The sequence below is a fragment of the Pelodiscus sinensis genome, chromosome 21 (genome assembly GCF_052426305.1).
Source record: "Pelodiscus sinensis isolate ZL-2025 chromosome 21, ASM5242630v1, whole genome shotgun sequence".
NCBI lineage: Eukaryota > Metazoa > Chordata > Testudines > Trionychidae > Pelodiscus > Pelodiscus sinensis.
Window position 1 is genome coordinate 24,961,997 of NC_143072.1, and position 14,776 is coordinate 24,976,772.

Sequence of the window (14,776 nt, forward strand, 5' to 3'; positions counted from 1 at the left end):
TGCTGCTCTCCTTTCTTCCTTTGGTCAGGATCCTGAAATCTAACATCTCATGATCACTGCTTCCCAGGCTGCCACCCACATCTACTTCCCCTACTAGCTCCTCCCTGTTTGTGAGCAGCAGGTCAAGCTGCGCATGGACCCATGTCAGTTCCTTCAGCGCTTGTACCAGGAAGTTATCCCCAACATTCTCCAAAAACTTCCTGGATTGTCTGTGTACTGCTGTATTGGTCTCCCAACAGATGTCAGGATGATTAAAGTCCCCCATGAGAACCAGGGCCTGCTATCTGGAAGCTTCTCTCAGTTGTCTGAAGGAAGCCTCGTCTACCTGATCTGGTGGCCTCTAGCAGACACCGACCACAACACCACCCCTGTTGCTCCCAGCCTATAAGCTTAACCCAAAGACTCTCAACAGACTTTTCTCTCTCTCTCTCTCTTTCTCTCTCTCTCTCTCTATATATATATATGCTAGAGCTCTGAGCAGTCCTACTGCTCTCTTACATACAGTGCAACTCCTTCACCTTTTTTCCCCCGCTTGTCCTTCCTGAACAGTTTATACCCTCCCATGACAGTGCTCCAGTCATGTGAGTCGTCCCACCAAGTCTCCGTTATTCCAAGCATATCATAGTTCTTTGACTGGGCCAGGGCTAATTCTTCCTGCTTGTTTTCCAGTTTCAGAGGAGCTTTGCCTCGAGTTTTTCAGTTTGACACTGACTTTCAGTGCAGCCTAGTGACATCTCAGAAAAGGCTGGTGAAATGACCACATGAAAGTGCCTCCAAGGACTGAATTATAGCAACAGGTGAAGACCGTAACGTACCTATTGCTCCTTTAACCGCCAACAGTGAAATTCTAAGCTAAAATCTACAAAAAATAAACCCTTTTAAAAGGGGAACAAACAATCTGGGATGCTGGTAACTGAGAATATTGTGGGCAAAATCCCTTTGCTGTAGAAAGTTGCGCATTACCAGATTGATGTTGTTGGTTTCTACGTGCTTTAGCACAAAGGCAGAGAGGAGCTGTGTGTCCCATTCAACAGCTGGATCGTCAGGAAGGTCCCTGAAAATGAAAAGCACAATCAGTCACTTCACGGCTCCTGCTGTATCCATAACATGCTGAAGGACAGATCTCATCTGCTCCAAAACTGGAACCAAGATAACTTTATCAACCAGAGAAAACCATCCAAACTAAGCCCTGCAAGTTCTCCAAGGTCTCACAAATGACACTTACGTTGCTGGGGCTGGAAGGGAAGCACAGCAATTCAGCCAATATTTTCCCCACTTTGCTCAGATTTTAACTTCTTATTGTTTTGAAACTAGATTTCCCACCACCAACTCCCCCTCTTTTCTTTGGTCAACATCTGTTTGTTCAGGGATTCCTGCCTTCTGCGCCATTCCATCAGAGTTCGTACCTCTGCACAGAAAGGAAACATCCATCCCCTCTTCAGCCAAATCTCTCCCTAAAACACACTTTACTCTGAAATCCTTTCCAATAAAACCTACTGAAGTAATGGATTAAATTCTGCTCCGTTATACAGGAACGACCCTGTCGCTTTAGTGTGCTTTGCTTCTGCATTGTGTCTACCCATTCTATGGGTATATTTCAGATTGGCGGCTCACTGGGGCAGAGATCCTGGGCCAAACGCTGGTCTCAAGAACACTGCCATGAATCCAGAAGTCTCCGCTGTAGTGAACAGAATTATTCCATATTGACAGTGATGTAACTGAGCAGAATCTGACCCCAGTCATTATGTACTGCCAGGAGCCAAGCAGTCTGTTAGAGGTCACTACAATACAGAAAATACTCTGTCATTAGCAATAATATACCCTAAGGCTGCTATGGACCCAGGAGGCTCAGTTAAACCCTTATTTCTCTCTTCCTGTCCAGTAACAGTATGATGATTGCCTTGAGGCAGCTGAGCGGCCAAGGGAAAGCATAACCTTTCCGACTGACACAATGGTTTGGATTCAGCAAGGCCCCAGCTGTTGGCTGCGGAGCATAGAAGTCCCATTTCGCAGTACACTTGTCTCTTTGCGGGTTCCCAGGATGATAGGGCTGATAACATCTGCACCAGAGCAACGGAAACGTGTCTCCCCAGCACATTTCCAAGGTCAAGCCCTCAGACTGTGTCTACACGTCGGGGGATTTTGGCAGCATTTTCCCACCGCTGTTCACACTGGTAGTAGCAAGAAGGGGAGCCCTACGGGCTGGCTGCCAGGTGCTGCTTAGCCCTGTTCAGAGCGGATTTAAATAAGCAATGGCAGCCTGTTCTCGTTCCTGCTGCCATCACTGGAGCTGCACTGGGGTCAGCGAGAGTGGGAGATTTTTGCCAATTCCCCTGAGTGAAGACAAGGCTTGAGTACACGAGGCACTCAGACTTCATTAGGGGTGAAGCTTGGACTTCGGCCTGGGTGGGGGTTGCCTCAGCAACCTGCCAGAAGCCACAAAGCTTCCATCTAATCTGCATAAAACCAGACACTTTCGAGCCTCGTCTTTATTGCAGAAGTGCACTTGCAGATTTAAAAAACGTATGAAAGTTCGAGGCAGAACTCCAGCATGGAAAGAGCGAGGATCAGCCCAGTCAGGAGGCAGCTTCCTCTTAGCCTAACTTACAGGAACGTAAGGGTTTGGTTGTGCCAGGAAAACGGGATGTGCCTGGAATGGGACTGCTGCTCAGAAAACCGAACAGAAAAGAGACAGAACAACTCAAGCAGCTCTGTGCCAGAGCCGTGGAGGGGGATGCCTCACCACTCTCCCCCCCACTCCCCCAGCCATGGTAGCTCTGTGCTGGAGCCGTGGAAGGGGGTGCCTCACCCCCCTGGCCTTGGTAGCTCTGAGCTGGAGATGTGGAAGGGGATGCCTCACCCTGCCACCCCCGGCCATCGCAGCTCTGTGCTGGAGCCGTGGAAGAGGGTGCCTCACACTCCGGTCATGGCTGCTCTGTGCTGGGGCTAAAGGAGTGAGCGCCTTCCCCCACCCCTAGCCATGTCTGCTCCAGGCTGGGGCCAGAGGAGTCGTATTCCCCCAGCCATAGTACCCAGCCTGGAGCTTCCCCAGAGCTGCTGCTGCCAGAGGACAGGTGGTTCTTCTGTGGTCCCCACCAAGCCTAATCTGGATTTGCCCCAACTGGGAGACATGTACCCCTGGCTGTGCCCAGTGGCCATTGGCACTGAAGCTCAATTCCTTGCCTGGAATTGAATTTCACAGGAAATCTGATGTTGGGTATCGTGCATAGACGAGTTTCTTTTGTTACATTGAGATTGCGTTTTCTGGTCTTGTGATTTGTGAAAGGACAGAACCCCTGTTAAATTAGAATCAGGCCATGTTGAATCCTGCTGGTACGGCCGAGGTCCAGTGATGCGTTCTAGGTAGTTCCACCTACTGCGGACCCCACCGAGTCACAAGAAATTGCTTGGATGGAAATGGAGCCTGGCTTAAAACTACCCCAAGCAGCATACGCAGTGAACAAGGGCTAAGCCTGAGTCATGTGTTGTTTCAGTAGCTTGAACGGTGCATGAGAAATTGCACCATGCTCAGTATACTAAGTTGTGCATTAGGCTAAGTGGGATTTTTTGCTTCCCACGGCAGTTTGTTCCTTCCTCCGACACCCAGCTCTGTTAACGGCAGTTCTCTGAAAACCCATGTAGGAAAGGTTTCTGAGAGGTAGCCGTGTTAGCCTGTTTCATCCAAAACCACAAGGAGTCCGCTGGCACTTTAAAGACTAACACATTTATTAGGGTGTTAAGTGTCCATGAGCTACAACGCACTTCCTCAGAAGAACGTCCCCTGAGAACATCAGGTGAGCTCCAAGCCGCGAGAGGTCAGGAAGGAAACATGGCAACCGGCAAGGACAATGTTTAAAAGGCAGTTCCCATCCCAGCAGCTGTGTTTGGCTTCACGGAGGCTTCTCTGAAGAGGCTCTGGGCAGTGGAGCAGGTTTTAACTAGTTTGGACAGAAAAAGGTCACCCTAGTTAAATGAAAATCAACAGCTGGAGGCAATGGTGCAGAATCCCTGAAAACAAAGCAATCTGAAGGCACGCGGAAATTAACCCCTTGCATCCTGAACTGATTAAAGTAAGCACATTTTGCAAGCAGCTACACTTCTCACTCCAGCTGTCAGGGCCCCATGAAGAGGGCCATTCATGCCCTGTAACTAAGAGGATTTTTTTCCTGCATCGTATCACCTGCCTGGCAGCAAAACGCAGATGCACACACATGCCCTTTGTAATGTATTAATCCCCACAACACCCCAAACCAGCATTAGCCTCATTTTGCAGCCAGAGAAACAGACAGGGACATTAAAGAGACAACAAGAAGGACCAACAAGCTTTGGAGCTAGACAGAGCTTTTCTTCAGGTCTGGGAATGGTACTCCCAGAATCACAGCAACATGCGAGAAATTGGTCAGTAGGTAGCACATACTGTGAGGAACTGTTCAAGGTAAGGCAGCCCATTAACATTTCTCCAGTCAAAGGACAAAAGAGGGGGTTAGTGGGTAACACAGAGTTGCTTAATTTTACAACAGGTTACATAAAAAGCACTAGCAAACTCAGTACAAACTACAACCAGTCCTGTGGCACTTTAGGGTATGTCTAGACTGCATGCCTCTGCCGACAGAGGCATGTCAATTAGACTACCCGACATAGTCAATGAAGGGGGGATTTAAATATCCCCCGCTTCATTAAAATAAAAATGGCCGCCGCGCTGTGCCGGCTCAGCTGATCGCCAGCACTGCACAGCAGTCAAGACGCAGATCGGTCGACAGGGAAAGCATTTGTCGACCGCTCCTTATGCCTCGTGAAACGAGGTTTACAGGAGTGGTCAACAAAGGCATTCCCTGTCGACTGAGCTGCGTCTTGAATGCCGTGCTGTGCCAACAATCAGCTGAGCCGGCACAGCGCGGTGGCCATTTTTATTTTAATGAAGCGGGGGATATTTAAATCCCCGCTTCATTGATTATATCGGGTAGTCTAATTTACATGCTTCTGCTGGCAGAGGCATGTAGTCTAGACATACCCTTTGACACTAACAAATAAGCTTTTGTGGATAAAACCTACTTCATCAGATAAGTTGGGAGTGGAAATTACAGTATCCAGAACAGCGAGTTCCAGAGCGTGTATATAACACAGTTATAACTACAGCCTCTTCCCGACTTACGAACCGGTTACGGACCAAGCAATTGGTTCTAACTCGGTTTATTCGTAAGTCGGACCCCATAGAGGTACACGCGACCTCGCTGTTCGTCAGCATGGACTGTGATTGTAACTCAGGGTCTGCCATTTATGACAGCTTTGGTTGTAACTGCGAAAGGTCGTAAGTCGACTGTTCGCAACTTGGGGACCGGCTGTAATGTTATATATACCCACGAAAGCTCATGACCTAATACACTGGTTAGTCTCTAAGGTGCCACGGGGCTGCTCATTGTTTTTAAAGTTACAGACTAACACAGTTACCATTCCAAGGCTAAAATTTCATACACTGATTTGTTTATACTGCTTTATATGTGGAAATGTAAGTACAATATTTATATTCCAGTCAATTTATTTTATAATGATACGGTGAAATGAGAAAGTAAGCAATTTTCGGGAAGAGCGTTCTGTAACTTTTTAAAATTGTTATGTCTGATTTTGTGAGCACATAGTTTTGAAGTGAAGGCATTTTTAACCTTGGGGGTATACAAGACAAATCAGACTCCTGAAAGGGGCACCATGGTCTGGAAAGGTTGAGAGCCACTGCAATAAGCCATTAATCCACTGGGTCTGCTCAGTGCATGATTTTTGTCTAGCAAAGTGATAGATTTAAGCTCTTGGGCTCTCTTTTGAAAGGGTTGTGCAAGTTTCCTTTGAGGATGAGGACTGAGAGGTTAGATACAGAGGGATCACTTTATGACACAGGCATTAAGTAACATCCAAACCACCAATAGAAGCAAGTAGCAGAGCTGGGACCAGAGCCCAAGATCATCGCTTGGTTATGTGGTCACCCAGCTTTAGCAATTGTCATTTGCTAAAAAGTCTCAGAGGGGCCGCTGTGTTAGTCTGTACCTTTAAAAACAACGGGTAGTCCTGTGGCGCCTTAGGGTATGTCTAGACTACATGCCTCTGCCGGCAGAAGCATGTAAATTAGACATACCAATATAGTCAATGAAGCAGGGATTTAAATATCCCCCGCTTCATTAAAATAAAAATGGCCACTGTGTTGTGCCGGCTCAGCTAATCGTCGGCACAATGTGGCAGTCAAGACGCAGATCGGTCAGCAAGGAAAGCCTTTTCTGACTGATCCCTTATGCCTCGTGAAACGAGTTTTACAGGATCGGTCGGCAAAGGCTTTCCTTGCCGACCGATCCGCGTCTTGACTCGGGCGCTGTGCTGACAATCAGCTCAGCCGGCACGTGGCGGCCATTTTTATTTTAATGAAGCGGGGGATATTTAAATCCCCGCTTGATTGACTATGTCGGTATATCTAATTTACATGCCTCTGCTGGCAGAGGCATGTAATCTAGACATACCCTTAGAGTCTAACACACATCTATAGACCTCTGGAATTCATATACAAATTTGACACTTACCCTGGGCTTGAATAAAGACAATAACTGGATGGCCCATTACAAAGCCAATTTCTCCTGCCTTTAACATCTGCATTTTCACATTAAAAGTGATGAATGGAGTACATCCAGCCCACTTAAATAGCCTCATTAACATAGGTCCTACAATTGCTGTAATATATATCTCTTGGTTTCTGTTACTTCCACTCCAATTCACTTGATGAAGTGGGTTTTAGCTCGAAAGCTCATGATTCTATATATTTTTGTTAGTTTTTAAGTGTGTGTAAATTTTTGGCACTGCCACAATACAAATATAATCATGGACTCTGCTTAAACCAGTAGACCAGATTACCACTCTATTCAACATACATGTAAACATAGTCTTGTTAATACCTTAAAAATCAACCCTAACCAAATCTGAAGCACAGTGACCTTTTGAACAATAAAAGCAGATCTTATCTGATTGCTAATAACTTCAGGGCTGAACATCAGAGCCATTTGGTATTTAACTGGTTAACTCTAGCTTTCTGACTACAGCTGATAACTCCTCTCAGCTCAAGGTCACAAGGCTGAGATAAAGGGAGTGAAAATTAGCACATTCCCTGGAGCCACTGTCCTGGGAGACACTCCCCTCTCCACGCCTTCTCTGTCCTTTGCCCCAGAGAGCTCCTTGTTGTTGGTGCCAATCATGGTGATAGATCAAGAGACATGTCACATATTGGAAAGGGCTCCTGTATCAAACTGCTGTTGGGATAGGGGTGTAGGAGGCATTCAGTCAAGCAGCCTGATTTCAGCCAAAGGCTTCTGGCCAAGAAGCGATATTTATAGGCATTCCAAATCACAGATGCTGAATGTGAAGGACTGTTCAGAGCTGGGAGGCCCGCTGTGACTGAGGGCATGGACACGGCCTGCCACAATGGGGCAAGGCTTTCCTCATGCAATAGGAAAATTTTGCCCCAGAATTTTCAGTGAATCAGGGTTTTGCTGCTGCTCTGTCAAATGAATTTCGTGCTGGGCTCAAAGCACTGGAGGGCAAGAGTGCGCAAAAAAAATCAATCAATCTGCGTCAGCGTCTCAGAGCCTGGGTCACTGAATTGGGCTTGTGCTAAAAACAACGTGTAGACATTACTGCGTGGGCTGGACCCTGGGTTCTGAAACCCGGTGAGCGGGAACATGGACGCTCCAATATTTAGCTCCATAGTGCGAGCCCGAGTCGGTTGACGGGGGCTCCGAGATTCGCTGCCGAAGGTGATTTTTTGCAGCGTAGCCGTTCCCAGATGGTGGGATTTTCAAATGCACTGTCGGCCTAGCTATGCTTACTGACCTTAGCAGGAACAGTCAGGCCAGCTCTGTAGGATTCTGAAAACCCTACTGTCAAGTCCTCCGTTTATCTACCTGGGCTCTGCCTTTCACTCCAATGGGGAGGAGAGGATCCTTTGTTGTTCTCCCTTGGATTTGTCCTCTCCAAGTTTCACCTGGAATAATTACATCCTTGCCGGCACCCTTCCCTGCCCCCCATTCTTGCACTGGCACTGCACTAGTGCAAAGCAGGTGAGTTGTGCACAACACAGTAGTTAGTCTTGGCTGCAGCATGCAGGGGATTTGAGAGCAGCCAGTGGGCCACAGCAAAACACACAAGCCAGTTAAATCAAAATGCCCATCCTCGCCTTTGGCAGACATTGCCTAGTGAGTTCGGCCTATGCACTCCACAGCGGCATCTTCATAACCAAAAGAAATTAAACAAAGCTCGGTGGAAAAAACGAGACTGGCACCATTGTGTGCTCCACCCTGCTTGTGTGGCCCTCTCCTCCTGCTTGCCTTAGTCTGCTGGATGTTGTGCCTTGTTTACAGTTGCCTCAGGGCTCTGCCCATCAGACCTCTGTATCAGTGCACCACTAACCCTGAGCGTGACGCCAGCCGTGTGGAGGGGTTAGTTTGCGTTAGATAACGTCTGTGTTTTAACAAACTTCTCAGTGAAGGCGGATCTGAGAAGAGCAGCCAGATTGGAAGGACACCTTTATGTCCCTGACGGAAACTTTTTAAAAGCTTCCCTTACTATGCATGGCTCTCTCTACCTGTCTCCCAAGCCCAGCTTTTGTACGTTCAGTTTGCTAACAGAGCTGCACCCAGTGTACTGGAGGTTTATCTTTTTTCAGAGTCTCCTATGGAATTTGCTCTGATCACAAGCCAGGGTCCTATGATCACTTCAAAGATTAAGTTGAACTAAACAGCCAGTCTGTGTAAGTCCGTGCGGCTTAATAAAGAGCAAATGGCTCTCTCACGTGGGACACTTGTGATTCGATAGCCTGGGGTCTCTCACTCCCATGGGGTTGTGAGAATACGTAGAGCCCTGTGCAGATACCAAATCTGTATCCACATCTGTATCCGCAAAAATGAGCCGCGGAGGCTCGCACTGACATCCGAGGATGCGCATACCCATGGATACAAAGTAGACGGCCGCAAATTTGCAGGGTTCTAGATACAAAATTTGTATCTGTATCCAAAGCCTCAAAAACAAGCCGCGGAGGCAGATACCTGTGGATATAGAGCAGATTTGCAGGGCTCTAAGACTAGGCAATGCCAAGATCTCTCGGAAATTGGTCTAGTGCCTCCTACTGGATGACAGGTTGCCTGCAGGGGGAGCAGTGGGGGAAGCCTTGTGGGGCCTTTACTGGTAGTGTCAGGAACGTGGGGTGAGGTGGGGTGGAAAAGGGATTCCTGGAAAAACTACTCTCCTCCCCCCCCACAATACAAATCAAACCCCAAAGCAAAACCTTCTAGACACTGATGTTTCATTCCACTGAACTCCAAAAGGATAAAAAATGAAAGGGTTTGCCCATTCAGACTAACTTCCTTGCTGGCTCTTTGCCCTCCAGCATGACCCTAATCAGTGCAAGGCTAGTGACCAGGAAACAACATTTGCATGGATTTCTTCCCCCCCTCAAGAATGATGTTACATTAAATCAGCTCAGAGGTTGATAGCCTACATAGGAAACAGGTGAACTGCGGAGAACAATGGCTGCAGTGTGTGTGTTTGAATAAAGGATGCCCTTTGTACAAAGCTAAGCTAAAGGAGTTCCTGGACATCTGGAGCAGAAAGCAAAGGGTCCCACAACATCAAATGAGGCCAGTACACAAGTAGTAAAGAGCTGTGTGACGATCAGCGAGTTTTAGATTGCAGTGTCAACTTATTGGAAAGTCTGAGTTGACGGGAATGATCATGTCAGCCCCTGCGGAGTGAAATGAGGAATTCTTTTCTCGATTATACAGAGATCAATGGAGACAGATTAGCCTCCCAGCTGAGACAGAGCATGCACACACCTATGTTCGGAGGTAGTTATGAATGTCACACCCCACGCCAGACAGGAAGGAAGCTATGGTGTATGCACATCTCTGAGACAAATCAAAAGCGGGACATCAAGGAGGACTGCAAATCCAACATGCTTGCAATGTCACATTACACTGAAGAACAGGTGCTGCATGGCTGTTGGAAAGGCTGACACTTACCTTGTCGCGCCTAGCTGGAGAGAGGATGGAAAAAAACACAAAATGTTTGAGGTGGCCGTGGGAAGTTATTGAGCGAATTCAAGCCAAACACAGCGGCACACTGACCGTAGGGAATGAACCAGGGGGCTGGCAGTGACTATCCAACGACAAGCCATCTACTGAGGGAATAAAGATTTCAGGGTTGGCCCAAGTGGCTTCCAACTGCATATTTCTAAGAATCAAGTAAGGACTTCAGGATTTGGCCCAGCTAAGGAACAAGCACCCAAGGGAAGGGGTTGAAACCGTAATCCTTGAAACATTTTGAAATAAAACAGGGCAAGCCACTATAAATACCATAGAGAACAAGCTCCCAAAGCAAGGAGATGGGCCATAATAATTCCCTACCTTCTCTAACTTCTATGACCTATACCTAAGGATCAGCATTACATGCATTTCAATGGCTAATTTTTCAAGCATTGGTGCATACCACATAGGTCAATGCTGACCTGAATAATGTGCTATGTTGGCCAATGCTCAGGTGTGAAGAGAGGAGACAGATGTATCTAGAAGTTATTGCCCAATATCACTTTTTACAATTTCATCTAATGCCCATATAAGCTCCGTATTGTTGTCCAGGGGGTCTATGTAAAATCCTATTAGGGTTGCCAGATGGTTTAACCAAAAATACCAAACACCCGCCACTGCCCAAGAAAAAAAAAAGGGTAAAAATTCTGTTCAGGGGGAAAAAAAGAGGGCAGACCAAAGTTGTAAAGGAAAAAGAAAAAAAAAAAAGAGGCCCCGAGCGTTATTAAGCAAACAACCCCCCCCCCCAAAAAAACCCCACAGCATTAAAAAAGCGTGTCCCCTTTGAGTGCGTGCAGAGTCAGAATAGAGATAGGAAGATGGGAGGAGTTGAGCCCTAAGACCCAGGGAAGGCATTGCTTCCCCTTGCTTCAGGTCTTTAGGCTTTTTGCCAGCAGCCATCTTGTTTTCTTGATCGAGCCAGAAGGCAGCTTACCTGCAGAACCAGGTAAGCAGAAGACCTGTGGTCCGGGGGCAGGAGGGTCCAGGGGCTGGGCCCAGTTGCTGAGTGTGTCGTAGGGTTGCCAGGTTTCTGGTATTTTCGCCTCCTGGCAGGGAAAACCCCCCCAGAAAATACCAGACTGTCCGGGTCAATACCGGACACCTGGCAATCCTAAATCCCACTGCAGCTGCGTCAGTCAGTATTCCATGTACCTGCCATACATTTACTGAAAGCCAATGGTGATCTAGCTCTTTAATTCACTTTTGTCTTGGATCTGTTTGAGAAAAAAGAGGTCTGTCATTTAAATGTAAGAAGAAAACACCAGCTCATTAGTCACGTAGGAAGTTCGTCAAGAGTCTCTGTACTTGTCTAATTTTAAAAACTGAATTATTGATGATTTCTCAGCAGAGTGCAATGTCTATTCACGAGATGACACAATTGCTTATCATAATTTGAAATCTTGTATTTATTTGACGTCTGTGCCTCAGAGCCCCGTTGATAAATTACAGCACAAAGCTTGGTAGGAACAAGTTCATATTCATTGCCTGTAAACAGAATAAAGTGGTGGCTAGAAATGTACAAGGATCAAGGTTGTGAAAGCGATCTTGGAAAAGTAATATAGTACAAATTAGGCCTTGTCTACACTGGGAAATTAGGTTATCACACCTTTCTCACTCAGGAGTGTGAAGAGCCATACTCTCTATTCCTAAGTGGTGTAGGTAAACCAACCTAAGTCCCCATGTAGACAGTGAAAAGGCCAAAGGAAGAATTCTTCTGTTTACCTAGCTTCCGCCTCTCGGGGAGGTGGAATACCTACCCCAAAGGGAGAATCCCTCTCTAGGGTATAGGCTGTGTCTACACTGCAGTGCAGCAGCAGGGCAGCTGTATCAAAGAAGCATTTTAAATGTAGACAAGTCTGTAGTTGTAGAGGAGGCAGACTAGCCTAGCAGTGAGCACAAGGGACAATGTCCAGAGAACTGGATTATGTTCCTGACTCTTGGTTTTCGTCGCATGCTTCTTGCCCCACTTTCCACATCTGTACAATGGGAATTGTAATTTGTACGCACCTATTTAACACGCATGAGATCTCTGAAGGAAAGCCTTTATGGGAGTAGTGTTAGAACCGGATCTAAAAAGTACATCTCCTCAGCCACATGGCCAGAACGAGCCCACCAGACAGCGCCCTCCTCTCCCTACATGGGCACCCCAGAGAATCAAGGTCAAGGTCTCAGCCCTTCTCGTGGGCCCAGCATGTCTGTAAGACTGCCTAAAGCCTAGAATGAAGATTGTGGTCGACAGTGGGGCTCCTCTGGCCCGATGGAACTTTCTACCAGAAGGGCCAAGTTCCTCTATGCAGGAAACAAAGCATTCTGGGGTCGACCCACGCCCGGGCGATGAACTCACTCCCGAAGGAACTGAGGACCGTCCCAAACCTCACTCTCTCTTGCGTCAAGTGCCAGGTGCATTTCTTCAAGCTGGCAACTCTAATGCAAACCTATAGCAACATCTGTGTGTGTGTTTGTGTGCGCGCGCGCGCGTGGATGTTATAGTATTAAAAAAAATCCAAACCACGAACAATCCACTGCACGTGCTTCTCTGCCCGGGACGCTAACGAGAGACCAAATGTTAGTCATGTTGCTTAATACAGGCATGGGGGATGTTGAGATGCGATGGCGCGGAGCAGCATAAAACCTGGATAGAATAGCACAGGAATCTGGAATGCATTACTGGTTAATTTATTGCCTAACTAATGGAGGGCCAAGTACTTCTGTGTCATGCACAGATTTGGAACTCAGCTGCCCGAGGAAGGGAGGGGTTCTGTTTAATTCAGTCTGACCTTCTGTCATCAGAGGTGTGGGCTTTAGCCTAGCCAATACCTAAGCTGGATTGATTATGTGAGCTGCACAAGGAGGTCCCACGAAAGTTTCGATACCAGGCTGGCCATGGCCTGTGCACATTGCTGGGAACAGCAGTAACAGGACAACCAAGTACAGTTACTGAAAAAGAATAAAATAAATCAAAAACCGAAGTGGATTTCCCCACTTTCTGTTATACCCTCTTGTCGGTTACTTTCCCCCACTGCCCTCCCTGCTCCCAAACATACTGACATTCACTTTGCTCATCCATTGAGCGCCAAATCAGGGCCCAACATGCTACATTACCACATACAGCCATTTGCTGCCAATGACACACCCAAGAATATCATCAGGGAATTTGGCCCACAGACTCCCCTGGCACCTTTTACACCAGGTTTCTGGTTCGCTTGTTGTTTCCGATACAGTTGCACGCACAGGAAGACAGGCCTGCAGTACGATGAAGGACTGGAGGCTTCACTTTCGTTTTTACAAAAGCTGAGGGACAGCACAATCTGCTGAGGCCCCCACAGACAACACCCAGCGAATCATCGGACACTAGAACTGGAAGGGACCCCGAGAGATCATCAAGTCCAGTCCGCTCCCTCACAGCAGAGGAAGCAGGACTCCACCAAGCACTGCCTCAGTCTGGCTCCCAAAATTCACTGAAAACACCAGGACTTTTACTAAAGCAGCTTCTGGCCCACGAGGGTTAATGCTGCCAGGGTGAATTAGGAAAAGCCTTTTCCCTTCCGCCTGCTGGAATGTGATTTAGCCAGTAGATAAAAGCATAGCCTGCAAGAAGTAGGGATGTCATTGTGTAGACGACTACACGATTAACTGATAAGCTTATTGGTCAATCCTGTCATCTACACGCATTCCCCCCTTGCTGCCGCTGTGTCAGAGGCAGCAAGGTGGTGGGGGGGAGCAGGAGAAGGTGCCCATAAGGAGCTGGCTTTTAAACCAGCCCTCCATGAGCACTGGCTCCGTCTGCCCTCCCACCCCCACGCTGCTACCTCAGATAGAGAGGCAGCAGCACAATGGCTGAGGGGGTAGGCTGGAGCCAACACACGTGGGGAGCCAGCTTTCAAGCCAGCTTCCTGTGCGTGTTAGCTCTGTACACCCACGTGCCCCGCCCCTTGCTGCCTCCAACTTTTAAAGCTGGCTTCTCTCAACACCGGCTCTGTGGTGCTGCCTGCCCCTGTGCCCCTCCATCCCTCCTGCCTCTATCAGAGGCAGCAGCATGGGGGTGGAGGAGAGGCTGCCACAAAGCAGTCTGTCCACGGCGAGCGTGGGCCCGCCAGGGACAGAGGCTGCTTCACGGCAGCAGCTCCTGTCCCTGGGGCGAAGGGAGGGAGGGCAGTCTGAGCTCCCCATGGAACAGCCTCTGTCTGTGGGGAACTCAGACCTCTGCCGATAGGGGCTGCTGCTACCCTGCGCTGCTGCCTCTGTATCAGCAGCATAGGGCACCAGGCAGCTGTTCTGTGTGGGGAGCTGGTTTTTAAACTGGCTCCCCGGCAGATTAGCTCCCACCTACCACCCCACGGTGCTGCCTCTGACAGAAGGGCAGCAGTGTGGGTTGGCAGAGGGCTCCCCAGGAGTGGGGCCGGAGCGCACTGGCTGCCGCCCCCAGGGACTATTGACTAGTTGTGTAATCGCTAAGTTTTCACACGGTTACACAACTATTCAATTACACTATATCTAACATTCCTAGTAAGAGGCTGCAGATTTTTTATGGTGTGTCCCTCTGAAAGGCGTAAAGCAAAGCAAATCCTTATGGTTCCCACCCCATATAATAAGCACTGCTAATCCCCACAAAACAAAAGCTGTAACGCTTGCCAGGCCTGTCTTGGTGCGTGTGATTGTTGGGAAAGTGC

At 48.1% G+C, this 14,776-nt stretch overlaps 1 protein-coding gene across 1 annotated transcript in view; it reads right to left on the reverse strand.

Moving 5' to 3' along the window:
- The window catches only part of PIGL (phosphatidylinositol glycan anchor biosynthesis class L), a 100,031-nt gene that overhangs the window by 29,805 nt on the left and 55,450 nt on the right, over nt 1-14,776 (reverse strand). Inside the window, exon 3 of the mRNA XM_006138745.4 lies at nt 964-1,054. Coding sequence (XP_006138807.4) covers nt 964-1,054 — 91 coding nt within the window. The remainder of the gene's footprint in view (nt 1-963; nt 1,055-14,776) is intronic.